General features: G+C 40.9%; 2 protein-coding genes across 14 annotated transcripts in view; one reads left to right on the top strand and one right to left on the bottom strand.

Annotated features, from left to right (window-relative positions):
* Positions 1 to 14,008, bottom strand: part of CLCN3 (chloride voltage-gated channel 3) — a 67,386-nt gene extending 53,378 nt beyond the window's left edge. Inside the window, exons 1-2 of one of the 4 annotated variants that reach the window (XM_075751870.1) lie at positions 13,788 to 13,951; positions 12,201 to 12,325 (exon numbers count right to left, since the gene is read on the bottom strand). The gene's annotated coding sequence lies outside the window, so the exon portion shown is untranslated. Of the gene's footprint in view, positions 1 to 12,200; positions 12,326 to 13,787 lie in introns of all 4 variants that reach the window. The other 3 variants (XM_075751872.1, XM_075751868.1, XM_075751871.1) reach the window with 3 other exon arrangements.
* Position 14,009: 1 nt separating this feature from the next.
* Positions 14,010 to 18,127, top strand: part of NEK1 (NIMA related kinase 1) — a 50,483-nt gene continuing 46,365 nt past the window's right edge. For 6 of the 10 annotated variants that reach the window (XM_075751864.1, XM_075751860.1, XM_075751863.1 and 3 more), the window contains exons 1-3: positions 15,284 to 15,362; positions 17,538 to 17,686; positions 17,763 to 17,859. In XM_075751864.1, coding sequence (XP_075607979.1) covers positions 17,570 to 17,686; positions 17,763 to 17,859 — 214 coding nt within the window. In that variant the 5' untranslated portion in view covers positions 15,284 to 15,362; positions 17,538 to 17,569. The other 4 variants (XM_075751858.1, XM_075751859.1, XR_012835319.1 and 1 more) reach the window with 4 other exon arrangements.

The raw sequence follows: 18,127 nt of genomic DNA, 5'->3' as shown, positions 1-18,127 counted from the left end.
AGTTACTAGTGGAGGTCAGACAAGACAGCTTTCCCATATCGGCAAACAGCTCAGCCTTCTAAGTTACCTAGAAAAAGGGGTGAATAATGAAGCAAAAAGGTTTGCTGGGTAGCTGCAGGTGGAACTCTCAGCACTTTGCAGCTGGATGATAACACAAGATAAAATCCTGTACAGATGAACATGAATCACATCACATGGCACAGGGGCAGCAGAACCAATCCCAACTTGCCTTATAAAGCAATGGGCTCTGACCCAGCTACTGCTATTCACAAATGTAATAACAAAGATAGAAGAAAGAGCTCAGCATGCACTAGCAGTCCCCAAATTAATCTGATACAAGAACTATCAGTTGAGAGAGAACTTCATTAAACCACTGTATAAATCGACAGCTTGTCCACACCTTACATACTTTACATAGTGCCAAAAGGATTACAGAAGAGTTGAAATAGGTTACAAAAGAACACAATGATGATGGAGTACAAAATAGCTTTCCTTCCACAGAGCAACAAAATGGATCAAGACCCTTCAGTCTGGAAAAGATGTAACATAGAAGATGACACAACAGATGTCAGCAGAATCACAAGTGGCATGAAGAAACTGAAGAGCATTAGCTGGTTTTCAGTAGCCCCTACAAGTCATAATGAAAGAGGTGAGGTGACAAGCAGAAAAAAGGGCTGATTCTTCACACAGCATATAGGGAAGTGGTGGAATTCTTTGCGGTAGTATGGCCATGGTTCATAAAGCAGCCTGACAAATTCATAGAAGGAAAAACACCCTAAAAACATGGAAAGCTATTAAAGATGACACCTCTGGTGGAAACTCTGGAGGTTAAGAAAGCATTCTGGAGACATGCATATGCTTATTCTTTTCTTACACTCTTCCCTAGAAATCTGTTATTGGGCAAGACAGATTGCTTTGGCTTTACCCATTCTCATTTCCATAAAAAATTATTTAGAATATTTAAAGTTTAAAACATACTCTCTCTTCAAATAAATTTCTTCTATTCATCTTTATGTGAACATTCTGCTTAATCTTCTACCATTTTACAGGCACTGAGAAAAGCTTCTTAATGGACAGCCAAAAAACAATTCACGCTGTCCTATGATGAAGCATAACCTATTTGAAAACACAGTTACTTACATCTGGAAACAATGGAAGCATCTCCATTTTTTTCCCAAATAGATCAGATCACAAGCTATAATTTATTCAGAAGCTATACTGGAAACTGTTCAACAGATATTAATTTTTCACATATAGTAATTCTTGACATTCCCAATAAAATGATGCCCACGAAAAAGTTGATCACAAACAGTCTGACTACTTCATTATTATTGCTCACAGAAAGTCCTGTTAACATCACTCTGACTGTACCAGTTGGGTACTATTATAAATGGAAGCCACACAGCACAGGTGAAATGAGACACTGGGACTTCCTAGAAATGTCTCCACTCACTACATTGTTCGTCACCTTCCTCCACCTGCTCCATGCACCAAAAGTTATATTCTAGACTCTCATCTGCCAACTGGCCTCCTGCTTGAGTGAAATCTTTATTACATTTATATTCATCTCACTTTCCCTACATTCTGATGAGGTTTGCAAGGAGACGGAAAACTCTCCAGCCTTGTCTGTAAAAGTAGCACTAGAAAACAAAAAGCACAAGCCCTGTAACACACTGTAAGTTTTAGTCTATTGCGTTCTCCTCCTGTTGTATATCTAAGTAGTTAATTTTTTTCACTATATGTAATCTTTATTACAAAGAAGAAAACAATTAACAAGGAAGAGAAAGACCACTTCAGTTAGCAATCAAAAAGAGTTTGTTTGTAAATGTATCAAAACAACAAAGAGGTAGCAAATCTAGACCCCCAAAGTACTACTAATTCTGTGTAAAGCCCAGGCCTCTGAACTCAAAATTCAAGAACTCTTGAAGATCCTTACTGTTAGTGTGGAAAAGTGAGAGTATCTCTCTTGTAAACCACAGGCAGAAACACAACTAGCAAAAGCAATTCCTTGAGCTCAAAAGGGAAGTGATTCTATAGCGTTAACAGATGCAAATTAAGGAGGCATGAGTAGTGAATTCTGTTATTAATGCTATGTTGTTATGTTTGATGCATACTGAGGGCATGGCTAAAGACTGCTTTGTCTTTCAATTATTGTAGCAAGATTGGAAGCCACATACAGATTTTTCATCTAATAAAGACATTTTCCTGTAATCGTCCCAGCAGAAATATGTTACACTATAAAGGTAAGACATTCTAAATGTCTCCTCTAAATGTTAAAAAAAAATTTCTCTAAATTCCACAGCTTCAGTTAATCTTACTACAAACCTGCTATTCTGAATAGTGAGAAATAACTCTCCCTTTGGATGTCATTTTAATCACTTTAGAGAAATGTCAGAACAGTGGATTAAAGATATTAAGTCTTCCAATAATTGAGAAAATGCTTTCAGCATTGGTCTACAATGGAAGGGAAAGTTTCATCAATTAGTCAGTAACTGACAAACAAAAACAACAGACTCTCTGGAGCCAGACCAAGCATACTGTGAAGAATCCCTGCATCATCTCTCCACAAATGTGATCCCACATGCCAACTCCTCTGGCACATACATGCCTACAGTTACATGATAGGCATGACACTACAGGCCTTCTCTTCTTGTTTTGAAACACTACATGTCTCCTGCTGCAGAAGTATTGCTGCTGACAGACCTCTCCAACAATCAAGCAAAAGCTGTAACACCAAAACCATTCATTTTGAAGACCCTAACCAAGATTCTTAAGAACTGTACATTAATTTTGTGCATTCCCAGAGAGTCAAGTACCCCGACTGCTTCGGATCTGACACTGTTACAGATACTACCTTATAGCAGCATGAAGCAATGGCAGAGGAATGCAGGCAACTAAGACCATGAGAATGTAAACTGTTCAATAAGCTTCATATATGACTAAAATTTTACTTCTTCAGAGCAAGTCAGCAACTAATTTGTCCACCACTACCTGAAATTAATGGAGGGGGGAAGACAGCTTAGGTCACCATACCACAAATGCCCTTGTGTGCCTTTAAGAAAAGGGTTTGTTTAATGTACTAGGATATAAAGTTAGGAATGCACTATCTTGAGCTCTGTTAAATGTTCAAGACAAGTTAAAAGCATATGCTCGTGTGACCTTAAAATACTGTTAGCAGGTAAGAGATCTGCCTTGCTTGAGTAAAGGAAACCAAGTGATGTGGACACAGAGAGTAGACTCCTCCTCAGAAACAGATTGCTGGGAACAGCAATAATAAAGAAAAGCAAGAGCCAGGAAAATGTTTTTTTTTTCCTATGGCTACAACAGCTAGAAGAGAACCAGTATTGTGCCTCACCCAGTCTGGTGCAGATTATCCTCTGTGGATACTGGAAGAGTGCATTCATACAAGAGAGCCTACACAAATGCTTATGGAGCTGTGTAGAGAGGACTAACCAGCCAACTTGCCATTTTATAATGTCAGATTCATTCCACAGATTCCCTGTCCTATTCAAATGGATGAGTAGGGAAAGATGGAAGTTACTCAAGAGAAATTGCAAATGGGGAAAAAAGGTACTGGCTGAATGATAGCCAAACCCAATATCCTGAAAAAGCAAACAAAAAAATCCTACACCAGATTCTCAACAATCACTAGTTACAGTAAATATTTAATAAACCTGTTTTCAACCTAGTCTACAGTAAAAATCCAAGATACATTACAAAGGTTTAATTATTTTAGATAATTAAAGATATTACATTTAACTTATTTCTATGACGCATCATGGTTTTGATCCAGAGTCCAGTCCAGATACATCAGAAAGCAGACTCAAAAATTCTTCAGATGATCTTTGAAAAAAACCCAAGAATAGCAAAGTAACGCACTGTAAAAATATAAGTGATATTCAGAGAGTTCTTGAAACACAGAATGAATTTGATTCAACTCACATACCCACATCTTCTATGAAAGACAATAAAGCAAAAAAGGTGCAACTAACCCATCACCCTTCCATTACTAAGGTATTTCTAAGGTGTCTTGACCCATCAAAACTCTTCTACAAAGCAGGTTAACAGAGAAGCCTCTGACACTAAAAACAAACAAACAAAAACAACCAACAAAAAACCCAAACAAAACCAAAGAACAGGCAGCTAAAGCAGGATGTCTTACCTGTTCTGACGAGGGAGAGAGACAAAAGTAGTAAGCACACAAGTATATTGAATTGTGAAAGATTTAGTTAAATACAGTGCAGGCAGGAACTACATTGGTAAAGAACAGCACAGAAACAGTTACATTAATAGTGGAAAAAGCATATGGGGCTATTGCTGTTTTCTGCACAGTCTAGTACCTCAGGCACTTTTCTGCTCTCAAACACCAGACATCATGCTTATCTTTCAATCTCTACAAATAAAAGGTCAAGCAGAGAAATGAGTCAGCTGAGGGAACCACTTCCAGTGCAGTGAGGTGTCTCTGGAGAAGACAGAGTAGGACAGTAAGAAGTCTGATGTACAGGACATTTGTTGTCAGGCAATCTAAGTAATCTGTAAATCTCTGGTATGTGCTTTGTTGTCCCATAAACACACGTAAAAACAACTTCCTATATCTCAACCCACAAGTTTTCTCACTTTTACCCTTCTGAATCTCTCCCCCATCCCACCAATGGGGAGCAAGCAAGTGGCTGCATGGTGCTTAGCTGCCAGCTAGGGTTAAACCACAACAGCTCTTTTTGGCACCCAGTGTGGAACCGTGTTGGAGCTGGTTCACTTCTGAAGAGACTGTGGCTGTGGGTAAGGCCATGCTGGAGCAGGTAAATCTCTGAAGGCATGAAAATTGATGCTGTTAACAGAAGAGCTATTTCCTAAATCAAGAAGAATCTTGATAAACCCCCAAAATCAGTGTAATATGCAATTTTTTTGTTCAATACTAAGAACTACAAGCTAAAAGGCAGTCATCTATCCCCTAACTCACACGTATCTTCTCACAAATCCTACACAAGGACAGCACCTAATGAGAAATGCTATGCTGACATAAAACAAAAGCATATGAAATTAAAATTAAGAGTACAATCTTTACACTTAAGAATGTGTTCTACAGTAGAAGAAATGCAGTGATAGCAACAGAGGAGTCATTTGCTGAAGACTTTTGAAAAAATAATAGGATTTTAAAGGTTTTAATTGGTAAGAACCTTCAAAAGTGATTATTTCTTATAGTCAGGAATTATATATATATATCAACTTATTAAAAAAAAAGGTATCCAACTACTATATACTTTAAGAACAAATAAAAGCATTCCACATCCACACTTAAACTAAAATTTTAACATATATCCCATATATAGGTCAGAACTGCCCAAAAGATGGAAGCGGTCAAGTACAGCTTTGAATGCTTAATTCCAAACCTCCCATGTTACATTAAAATAGTATACTGTCAGCTTTTTTTAAAGTAAGCCTGTCCTTCTGAAAAAAAATTTGAGCTCAGAAAGTATAAGTCTTTTATAACAGTTTTAAAACAAAGGCTATGTGGTGTCCATTCTTTCATCCTTAGCCCCACTAGTGTCAAAATTACATTCCCATTTGCGTTGCAGCCCCAACATATCTAGCTTGCATTTATTTATTTATTTTGCCTGTCACATAAAGATAGTTAAACAAGAAGAGAACATCACTCATCTTCCAAACTTCAGCTTTGGAAAAAGGGTGAATGAATTGTGAGAAATTTCTCCCTGTAATTTTTAGATCATTAGCAGACTATTTTTTCCATAAAAAGGCTCAAAAAATCTTACACTTCAAATCAAATACAGAAGGGAAGATGAATGAAATAGTAGCTTTCCCGAACTTTCTCTAGCCAGCTTAGACCACAAAACTTCTTAAGGATACTCAAGAATCCAAACTATTACAAATTAGGGAATAGATATGCTAACCTTACAAAAATAAATATACAGTAGATGATTCTCTGTAGCATTCAAAAAAACCCATCTGAAAACTAACAGCTGATCTCAGGAACAGGACTGCTCCTACTGCAGTCATTTAGTGAGAAAGGATCTTGGTCAATTTTTAGGTCATATTTGGAAAAATAAAGTCACAAAAGAGCACTGTCAGTTAATGGAAGCTATTTGAGCTAAAAAATAAAAAAAAAAAATCTATTTGAGTTTAACGTAGTAGGTTCTCTTGGAATAGAGGATAAAAAGTCAGTGTCCTGGCTTCAGCTGAGAGGGTTAATTTTCTTCCAAAAATATACATAGGTAAAGCTTAGTCTAGTTCCATTCACAGCTACTTCCAAAATAAAATTAATGTTTATGGCAGACACATAATCAAATATTCTTTAAACAAGAAAGCAAGGACAAGCACAGAAACACAGACAAAACTACATGAAAAGGTAACACTTGTAAAGCATGAAGACAATCTTAACTTGAAAACTGTAACAAGAAAACAGTACTCATGTTTACTTTCTACATTCTAGTGAATCGTACCACTCTTAGTTATAAAAGCTTAATATAACAACAGCCTGAAGAGCTTTTTCATTTTTGATACATACCAATATAGAATACCACCACTATATATGATCTTCACGAAAGCAGAATCAATAATAAATACTCTTTTTTGATAGCACTTTTTATCTTCTCAGCTTTAAAAAAAAAAAAAAAACCAAAAAAAAAAACCCCAAACCAAATCTAAAAACTGCCAGCCTAATTTCAGGATGAAATCTGAACTCATGCTTCTAGTCATATGATTCGAAACATTAAAGGCATTGACTTTGGTTTGTATGAAGTATTCAAAACTACTTCATCTCCACTCTCTAAAATGTCGTAACAGCTAAGGCTATCACTACCCATAGTTGTGACAGCTGAAGACTTACACCACCTGGCACAAAGAGATTAACCTGCTTGATGGAAGGGATTACTTCTTTCACATTTACCAAATTACTGATGTGAATACTTTTTAATTGCTTTCAACCCAAACTGGCTGAATTAGCTGAAAACTCAGATTTAAATTTACTAAGCTAACCTCATTTAGTGGTACATTAGAAAAAAAACTCTCCTACCAGAGTTGAAGAGTGGTCTCCCACACAGACACTGTAACAAACTGCTACATGAATGGTAAGGTCTTTAAGGGGTTTTTAGTTAACAATTTAAAAAGAGAAGGGGAAAAAAAAAAAGCTAAGAACATAATCCCTTAGCATGAACCTGAACTAAATATAAAAGCAAATATAACTCAAGAGCTTAAGCTTCACAGGCAACTACTGATCCTTAGCCAAGTCATGGTAAACAACTGTGTCCATGGCTGCCACTTTGGAGCAAGCCTAAAATACATATAAGATATAGTACTAGTTTCTAAACTAATGGGTCAGTATCTGTAGCTGCAAATATTCTGTCCAGCAAAGAAAAGATGGAGAATGCCCTTAGCAAAATAATCTCTGATGTTCCTTCTGTGATCATATTCAGATTAGAACAATGCTGCAATTCTTTAAGACAATTGAAAGGTAAAACCCACGCTCCTCTCTTGAAGAGCAGCAACTATGACTGTAGGGTCCACTGTAGACAACGTAACTTTTGTCTGTTGAGTCTTTGACCACAACACATTTTCTGTTTGATGAAAACCCAGCGACAGTATGCAACCTTCTCTTTACAGTTTTTAAAGGATTTTGCTCCTTTTTAATGTGGACTTGTGTTGCAGCCATCTGAGGGTTACACAAACAATGGAGCAGAGCTTTTACACACCTCCAGAATTATCATACTGGAGGATAACATACTGGAGTATGTTATTCATACTACTTTATCTTTTCAGAGAAATGCACTTAGCTATGTGCACAGATTCCTAAGTTCTGGGTCACACCTGAGTTGAGTGTCTTTCAGATAATTTTGAGTTCCATACATTTGTGTCTGAACGATCTGAAAGTACTCAAGGAATGAAAAAGAAACGTTAATACAAAGGAAATAAGAGAGCATCACAGAAAAGAAGCTCTGCAAGTCAAGACAAAGAGCATGAGAGCACAGGCTCCTGCAGAAAGAGAAGCACATGAAAAGTACTCATTCTTGACTGGCAAAATTATAATTCAGGATTGTCAAATTGGAATCTGAAAAAGCACCACTATCCCCAGTTTAACTCTAAGCATCTTCTCGCTAACAGCAGCTACCACAGATTTTTAAGGTCCTTGTACTGAATTCCAATTTCCTTATAAACACACTAAAGCCACCGAGATCAAGAAAAAAAAATAAATCCTACTGCATTCCCCAAAACACAGCACAGCCATATGACCACTGCTTATGAAATCATGTGGGGACCTCTGGTGGTTCCTGTTCACCTACTCTCCCTACTTTCCAACTTCAAACCAAAGCAAACAACAGCTAATGAGCAACACATTCGCTGTACTCTGGATAGAAATGACAAGTCTTTGGTCATTTGGCGGCTCTTCTTGGTATGTCTAACAGACAGATAAATTGACAGATGGGCTATGTAGAGCTATTCAAACATCAAGGCTAGGAGCCCTGACAATAGGCTTGCTCTCTTCCTTGCTCTGGATCCTCTCAAGCAACATTAGGGTTGCAAAGTGAGGAAGGACTGAAGCATCTGCAATCAACACCAGGATCTGGCTCATGTCTGACCTTCTTGGCTCTAACTAGAGAGAAGCCACCTCATTTTTGTTAATTCAGCGTATTCAACCATTACCACTGCCATTCTGATCTTCTTCAAAAGATGAAATAAATAACTAAGTATGTTCCGAGACACCTGAAAACCTATGATGTTAAGAAATGATTGTTAATGGCTTGTTTCTGGTTTGTTTTTTGTTGTTGGTTGTGGTTTTTTTTTTTAATAAAAACATGTATGCTAACCAAAGGAGATTTAAAAAAAAAACACAAGCAAAAACCCAACAAACCACAAAACCAAAAGGCAGTGAAGCCCTAGATGCACAAACACCACCAAAGTACAGTATTTACTAAATCAAGCATGTTAACAGTTCTGAATGCACAGCAAGTTCCCCTCAGTTGAATATTCTTCTCTCCAGCTGTAAAACTTACTTGGCTGGTTGGGAAGTACAACTTCTAAAATCATGTATACTTTGTAAAGGTCTACAAATGGTAGACAATTTTCTGGCACAGAGACTGGAGGAAAAATATAACTGTTAAATACTGGTATAAAGTTGAAAGCAAGAATTTAGGTGGATATTTTATGAAGGAAAAAAAAGAATGTGGCTTTGTGGGAGATTTTTAATTTTGAAAGTCACAGAAAAAAGATTCAGCAATACTTTACTAAAAGGCTTCTAGCTGACAAAGTTAAGACAAGAAGGTCAGTTATTTTAAACATGCTACATAACTACAAAGATGAGATCAGTTCATTGGGTTCATAGATAAAATTTATTTAAAAAAATCCATCCCCTACCCAAAGAACCAAAAGGGTTTGGTTTGGTGGTTAGGGTTTTTTTGTTTTGTTTTGTTTTACCTTAACAGAGAAGAATAAACATTGAGATTTTCCAAACTGTAGTAATAACATGAACACTCAGCGCACAGGTTGTTAGGTCTCCTCAAGTGTTCTGCAATCTTATAAGCCTTGTTGGGTAATTTAAAAGAATATTCATGTCTTAGCATAAAGCAGAAGAAAACTGGTAAGTCTGTAAGACTGATAATAATTTTAAGTGTTTACTCATTTTTGCAGGATTCCATACGAGAATAAAAGTTTTCTGCAAGACAAGCAGCAAAAAGTCTAATAATTAAAATATCTTCAGTTTTCTTTCCTAGAGATACCTCCTTTGGAAATTTGTAGATTCACTTTTCAGAATCAGAAAATGAGCGTGTTTGAAAGCATACAGGAACTGTATTTCCCCCCCCCCCCCCACATATTCAAGAGACAAATTAATAACAGAAATCTCAGAGGAAAAGCTGTAGTAGATCAAGAACTACAGATAACACATCAAACCCAACAAATCTGGCAGAGAATACTAATTTGGAGATAAGAGTAGCAGGAACTCAAACATAAGCTTATCTTTCAGGAGAACGCGTACTTGAATTTTAACTGGTAGGATGTCAAAATATTAAGTCACCTCAGTAGCTCTATCTGTAATTTAAACATATTACTGAAATTACCTTTTTATTATTTCAATTAGGAAACATTTTTTCATTATACTGTATTGCAGTATGAACACACAAAGAACGTATTTGAGTACTTCCTCTTTCATGAACTTTTTAGAGAAATTTATCAAAATATAGCAAAAATAGGGGAAAAAAGTAACAGCAAAGGTTATTTTTATCAAAGGGTCAGTGCTTTAGGACTGAACTTAATTCACTTTTTCATTTACTATTCTTCCTTACTCTCCCAAAGTAAGCACAGAGTCTGCTCCTGTAACTAGAAAGCCTAAGCAAAATGCTTAACAAACAAAAAAGCTGAATGTCTAGAAAGTTCAAGAGGAAATACCTGACTAGACTCTCTGAAAGTCATTTAAAAAAAATAAAAACACTGATACTCGCTATGAATTCTTTTCCTTCCATTAATTTCCAGGAGTACATATCCAAGATTATTAACTACATAATACAAACAAATAAGGATACTCCAGATGCAAACAGCTTTACAACTATTTTAACAGCCTTGTCTAAAATCCTCTCTATTATGCATGAAGCCCAGAAACTTCTTTGTCAACTCTCTTCTCTCTGATAACAACAGGTATTATCAGCTCACTAAGTGTAACCACTATCTCAAGGTTTTACGTTGATTTTTCAGTTACTATCTTTTTAAAGCAGAGCACATGTTCCAGCAAACAGTATTTCTACAGTCTGTTTACAACCCTCTTATCAGAATCAAATAAGCATTGTTTTCTCTAAGCATTATTCTCTCAGCTGATTTTATAAAGGCTTCCAAAATTCAAAATCAACTTTCAAGTTAAACACCTATAAAAATTTATAATCGTCAACTCTCTAACATTCTGAGCATCTTTAGTTTCCAAAGCCTGGCATATAAACAAGCACAAAGTACTACACAGCAGACCCTAGAGCTGCCTACCTCATTCATGAGTGCAGGTAAAAAGATGACACCTGAACAGCTTTAGGAAGTCAGCCAACACAGAACCTGCACTTTCAGGTTATGACATAAAGGAAAGACTGACACAGGGAGCACAGAATTGGGAACTTGCTCTCAGAACATACAAGCATAAAGTTGGAATCTTAGTTTGCAGAAAACGAGCAGGGAGGGTGTATAAGCAGTTTCATGCACATGATCACCGTCCCTGCTGACTGCCTTCAGAGACTACTGGTTACTGCTGCTGCCAAGGAGATGCCAAAGCACAAAGTTTAGGAACATGCAACCTAGAGTCCAAGAATTAGGAAATTAGCTCTTCAAACAACTCGAACTGTCATTATAATTTCTGGCACAGATCTCTTCAACCATAGAGCTTCTACATTATAAGACTTTACCCTGAAAATCCGATCTGCAAAGTAACACCTATTCACATGCATATCAAGTCACTTAAATAAGGAGAGGGGGAAAAATTCTGAATGTTGCTAGGAAGCCTTTTGTCAACAGTTGTGAACTTGGAACAGCTGTCCCAGCTTTAGAGTTTACATTGAAAGAATGCAACTCTGCTGTTCAAATACCAAAGTAAGACACATACACACACAGTCTCCAAAACCCCAAAGTGTGTGTGGGGGAAAAGCCAAAGTGTACATTCAGTGAATGGCAGAAGATATGTTATGCAGCTAGACCCAGCTGTTCATAGACTAACCAGTGCACAGTGGGTTCTCACTTGCAGGTTACTGAAACATCAGTTTGTGACAAACATAAGGTGTGGAAGAGAGCACAAGAGGAAGTACAGAGTTGCAAGAAAAAAATGCAGGCAAACTCATAATAAGTGGCTCAGAGCAATGCAGTCATGAAGAGCAAAGACCAACAGCTTCAAGTGCCTTTCCTGGTTAAGGATTTGAATAGGCTTGTTCTTATTACAAGTCAATATTAAGAGAGAGAAAGAGAGAAAAGATTTACTCCAGGATTATTTTAACTTGCAAGAATGCACCACAGGGAGAATAGTGGTACACTGACAGGATCCTGTAAAGATTTGGGCAAAGACAGCCTTGGGAATCATAGAACAAGGATGATATATTTCTAGAAATATTCAATATACGTTGTGTGTGACATCTACTACTGTAAGGTAAATAATTTTTAGGCCTGACATACCAATACTAAACAGAAGCAAACAAGAAACAAGCTCTATTTTTCTGGGCACTATATACCTTTTATTTTCCACAGGTGTTGCAGACAGATGCAAAGTCATTTTGTTTCAAGCTAGCTGCAGTTTTCCCACGGCAGAACTGCTTCCCATTTTGACAACTCAGAGTACTGAGCAGCAAGTTGACATCTGTTTGCCAACCAAAGAGACAAGACATCAAATTTAAAGCAGATAGCCAATGTAAGACTTTTATCTCAAAAAAAAAAAAAAAATTATAGTGACAGTTAGTGAGTTCTCTAGGGGCTTATTTACTTCACAAAGGTAGGTTTCCTGTAATGCACGGATGATTTTATTAAATTTTACATTACAACATATTGAAGTTTCTTTAAATAGAGAAACAGTATTAGTAGTTATCTGCTTGCCAAGCTGTCATGCCAACATATCCTTCATTCAAATAACTGCTTTTGTAAAGAAGCATCTATGTTGCCAGGGGAAACACAACATAAAACACTTCATAGGTCCACCAAGAAGAAATGTGTCCAAAATTAAAAAGTACCAATACATCTGACATTTAAATAAAAGTGAACTTAATTTCTTTCACAAAGTCTGCACCATAAACTTGAGAAGTCCAACAACCTCGAAAAGGAGGTTCAAGTCTTAAAACCCAAATGATTACCACTTTGGAACATCTTTCCAAAAATATTAAGTGTCTTTTCTAACACAATTTACCACTAGTAACATTTTTAATTTGCTTTTAAGGCCTTGTTTTACCTAGTTCAGTACTTTAAAGTGTGACACAGCAAATTTACTATTCAACAATGAACATATTTCACTATCAGCATGATTTTCCACTGTCACACTCGGTGCTGTTCATTTTAGGTGAGAAATGACACGTACATGTTTTACGGCCACCTCCCCCTTTTTGGATATGGGAAGACTTTGGGTAAGTAGGGAAGAGAATATGAAAGAACGCAGTCAATCTTCTGTTTTAACCTCACTGACCTGCACCCTCCTCATTTAATTATAAGAGCTTCCAAGAAGAGCTCATTATCTCCCTCCCTTGTGTAACAGCAACCTTACTAACCAAACCCATGAGCCAACACAAAGCGAGGAGCTCAAGCAGAATAGTACTTCTAACACTGTTTACTTGGGGAGGAGACTCTGGATCTTCCAAGTCGCAGAGCCCCTCAGTTTTCCGTGTGCGAACGGGAGCTGCCACAGAACACCGAAACCAGGTGAGGAGGTTACACGCTGGGTAAGCACGCAGGGTACTCCCCCTCACCCCGGCCTCTCCCGTTTCGGGGGAGGAGAGCAGATAAGTTGAGGGACCCCTGAGGAACCGCCATTTCTGCCCCTTCCCGCCTCCCGGCCGCAGAATGAAGCGGTCTCGCCGACGAGCGCGCAGCAGCCGCTCCGCGGGCGGGCCGTGCGGCGGGGGCTGCTTTCTCCTCTCCTCCCCCCACCACGCAGCGCTTGGGCTGGAGCCGCCACCTCGGCCTCGTTCGCTCCCACACCACCGAGCAGGACCGAGCGGCCCGCCCGCAGCCCCTCCTGTCACGTCGCGGTGCCGGGGCGGCTGTCCCGTGCCGTGGGTCTCCGCCGGGAGAAGAGAAGCCGAGCCGAGCCGAGCCGAACCGAGCCCCGCCCCTACCTGTCCGGGTGGCGCCGCCTGCTGCTCCCCAGGGAGGCGCTGGCTCATCCTCCTGCGGCGGCGGGGCGGGGTCGCGGAAACGCCGCGGACACCGGCTCGGCCCCTGGCCCAACGGTCGCTCCGCCAGTCAGCCCCGCCCCCAGGCCGAGGGGCGGGGCTTCCTGCCACGCACGCACGCGCACCGCCGCTCAGCGCCTGCCCGGGCCGCGAGTCAGCGTCACCCGCCACTACTTCCGGTTCCTGCGGTCCGCTGCCGGCATGGGTCCCCCTTCCCGCCCGCGCAGGGGGGGCGTGGCTTGCCGGCGGCGCTGGAGGGGACCGGCCGTTAGGCGCGCGCCCGGTGAGGCAGACTGGCGCGGGACGAGGGTTGGGGCTGCGCTGCCGCCGGTCCCGACCGCGCTCGGGTGTTCGGCTCCCGTTCGCGCCGGAGGCGCTTCCTGACGGGAGAGGCGGCACTTGCTGTGAGGGCGGGTTATGGGCCCAGGTTACAGCTCGCCGCTGCGCAGAGCGGGCGGTAACAGGGGACCGAGAAATCCCCACGCTTCATGAACGGGGAGTAACCGGTTTCTCAGGTGAAGGAGGCGGCTCGGTACATCGCAGCGTCATTTGGCTTCTGGCTAAACCAAGACGCGTGTTAATTTCACGGACGCTGCGCGCTCTGACTATAGGGTCCTAAGAGCTTAAGCTTTTGCTTATTTGCAGGTGAAATGCAGTTCTCAGGCTGCGCACGTCACTCCTGTGTACCATCATCCTGAGGTAGGCAGTGGGCATTTCACTGCCTGCCGAGATACCGAGGCTAGCAAACAGTTCACTTAACATACGTTCACAGAATGGAGGTTCCAGAAAAATACTCTGGCAGGTTAAGTGGGTTTTTTCTCAAGGAAAAATGATAAAATACCCGCAGGTTCGTTTATATAAAAGCTTAACAAGACTGAGCTGTGCTTTGTAGCGTGCATACAGGATGATGGGTCAAGACGATTAGAGTAAGACTTGAAAAAGAGCGTTGGGAGTCACAAGCCTTTACTCGTTCGTGCTATTAACACGCACTTTTCACTAGGGAGCGAAGGAACCGCAGATGCCCCTCGGGGCCAGCTGCCGTAGGCAGCCTGACGCTCCTGAGTAAGTTTTGGGCACTGGACCCCGGGACGCGCTTCCCCCTACAGATCCCCCCGGGGAAGACACGTACCGCCGGTGCTAGGCTGCGCGGGCTTGTGGGTCATGGTTGGCTCGTTAAAGATTTAGAGGTGGTTTATGTCTTTTTTTTTTTTTTTTTTTTTTTTCCCCTTAAACGCCAAAGAAGATCGACACTGCTACCGCTGCGGGAAGCCCGGAGCTCCGCCGCGGCTGTAGGCAGGCGCCGCCGGAGCCCCGCCCCCGACCGTCACGTGACTCCTGACCGTGCGTTACCACGGTGAAGCACCGCTAACGCGGGAAGGGCGGTCAGGCGAACTTGTTGTCTCGCCCAATGGGAGCTGAGCAGCGGGGCGGGCCCGCCAATAGGACCTGAGGGGGCGGGCCAGCGACGGGCGTGAGGCTCGGTTGAGCGGCTGTGGCAGCGGCGGGCGCAGCGGGGAGGTATGCTGGGGTGGGGACGAGGCGGGCGGGGCGCGGGGCCGCCCTTCTCCCGGGCCGGCGGTGGTAGCAGTGGCCGCCGTCGCCGGTGGGGCCAGGCTGGTGGCGCGTTGCTTCATTCAGTCGCCGTGGGGCTGGGGGCCCCCGGCCGCGCTTCTCGCTCTGGCGCCGGTCTTGCCCCGGCTGTGCGGGGGCGGCGGCCTGGTGGGGCCCGAATGAGGAGGGCGGCCCGGCCCGGCTCTGCGCGGCGCCTGGCCTCTGTTGCCGCCAGGCTGGGTTCGGCGGGCAGTTCGCGGTGTAGCGTTCCGTCCGCCTGGTCGTGGCCTGGCCGTGCGGTTCGGGTTTGTCGCCTCACCTCAGCGCCCAGCGGTCGGTCGGGGTGCCCCGGCGCGCAAACGGCTTTCGTGCGTGTCCGTGCTGGATAAAATGACTTCTCGCCCAGGGCTTGGAAAGCCAACGCCCTGTCAGCGTTGAGATCCTTTCTCAAGACTCGGATTTCCTATACCGCGGGTAAAAATGAGCCATCTAACTCGTACAAAATTATATACCCCGTTTGAGTGAACTGTACCTTTTTGCCCACAGGCCACTTATTGATTGTTTATATTTGCACAGAACATTGTGCAGTGGGAGCCCTCAGCTACGCCCTAATGTAGGTGATTTAGCTGTAGTACAGCATACTTGTTTCATAAACAAAGCAGGGGTAGGAAGAGAACTTAGTAAAGGCACATGAAGTTAAAATTGTCCCCCGCCTGCTATGTTTTGCCATTGCCCAAAAGACAATATTAATGTTAATACTGAGTCTTTCCTTTTTCAGAAGTGCAACTTCACACTAACTTTCCATGCTTCAAGGCACAAAATCCCACCAAGACATTGCAGGCCTGTCATTTTCACTTTTCTTCTTCCTGGTAGTTATCCTTAGTGTCCTGGTTGTTTTCCCATCTTCTATTTTGCAGAAAAAATTACTTCAGTTCTCTTGTGTTTCATCTTGCTATACTAATCAAGCTTATTGATTTCAGTTTGCTTCCATGGTATGGGTCCTTTATCTTCTTGAGACTCCTTATCAGCATCTGTGTTTGGTGCATGGTAATGCTATGACAAAAAATGATCCTGAATCAGGGAGAAGACACCTGAGATGTGCGTGAAGTATGGCTCTAAGCCAGTAGGGTCTCCTGTTGGAAGGAAGCTGGGTACAGCAAAGCACAAATGCTGTTAGTGCTTTCAAGTGAGGCTTGGATGCAGAAAAGCTTGGGAACCTTTTGTCTTTTTCAGCTTACAGAAAGTTCCTCAGGATATGGAAGTTTTTTCTGCTGTAGAAAAGATGACCTTTTAGTCCAGCATGAATTTGTTTTGATGTTTATCACTTTGATCTTTGTTTTGCCAATTCTCTTTGCTGTTATGATGCTTCTCTATATTGCCATACCTTCCACATGCAGCTCACTAGTGTCTTATTTTTACCACAGTGTTTTTTAATATAGACCCTTAAGCACCATCAACACTCAGCTGACTAATCTGTTTAATCTCAAAAGGTAGTCTGAGTGGTCGTATAGTACACTAAAAAGACTGATTTGCACCATTTTGTAAGGAATTTATTTTCTGTGCAATGTGGAAAAATAAATTATCTATGTTTTCAGTCAGAATTAAGGTCACACCTTTCTATATTGAATAATGATTCTAAACTTATGGGGATCTTTCGAATTCAGTCCATTTTGGCTTCATTGTAGTGACTAACTTCCAAAATACTAGTTTTAGTGCTGCTTAAGAAACAATATGTAGGAATTTTTTCCCCCTGCTGTTGTGGTTCTTCCAAGTAAAGTTGAATGAAAGACAGTTAATGAGGTGCTATAGCTCTATATGATGTTTGTGTGATAACTGAATCAGAAGATATGTTACTCACTACTTGCTTTATTTAAAGATAAACACATCTTTTTTTTTTTTTTAATACTGTCTGTCAAGATGAAAGTTTAAACCGGTTTAGCAGTGCAGCCCTTTTTCTATACCAGGTGAGCCAACTGTACCAAAATAGAATTGAGACTGAGAGTAGATGATTTACAGAAAAGCTACAAAGCATGTGATGCATCTGAGGAGACAAATGGATTGACATTTTGAGTACTAAAAATGTAACATGACCTGGCAGGCTAGGTATGGCTAACTAAATCTCTTTTGTGCGTTTTTGCCTAGTACTCATGTAAGGATGCCTTTAGAAGATAACTATGGATAAATATATTAAAGTGCGAAAGATTGGAGAAGGATCCTTTGGGAAAGCAATTCTTGTCAAAGCTAAAGAAAATGGCCAACAGTATGTTATTAAAGAAATAAACATCTCTAAGGTGAGTGATTGTTATTAATTACTGATCCATTCTTTTTGTATTCCTGTTCTCAAAAATCGTTATTTTCCTTTTTAAGATGTCAAATAAGGAGAGAGAAGAATCAAGGAGAGAAGTCGCTGTATTGGCTAACATGAAGCATCCAAATATTGTCCTGTATAGGGAGTCATTTGAAGGTAAGAATTAATACAGTAGAACCTGAACTAATGATAGTGATGATAGTAAGTGACTGCGCACTACTTAGTGCATGTAGTTTAAAAGTCACTGTGTTTTCTTTCTTTAATCAGTCTTTTTCATACTTTTGTTACTTGCTTCAGTTCTTTTTTGGTTGTATTTTCTTCACAGTTCCCCTGCACATTTAAAAATAATAGCAATAAATAAAAAGTGCAATAATTAAACAGAAATATTGATGTCTCTTCCTTACATGCATCAATTTTGATGCTG

The sequence above is a fragment of the Balearica regulorum genome, chromosome 4 (assembly GCF_011004875.1).
Source record: "Balearica regulorum gibbericeps isolate bBalReg1 chromosome 4, bBalReg1.pri, whole genome shotgun sequence".
Classification (NCBI taxonomy): Eukaryota; Metazoa; Chordata; class Aves; order Gruiformes; family Gruidae; genus Balearica; species Balearica regulorum.
This window is presented reverse-complemented; position numbering and strand designations above follow the sequence as displayed.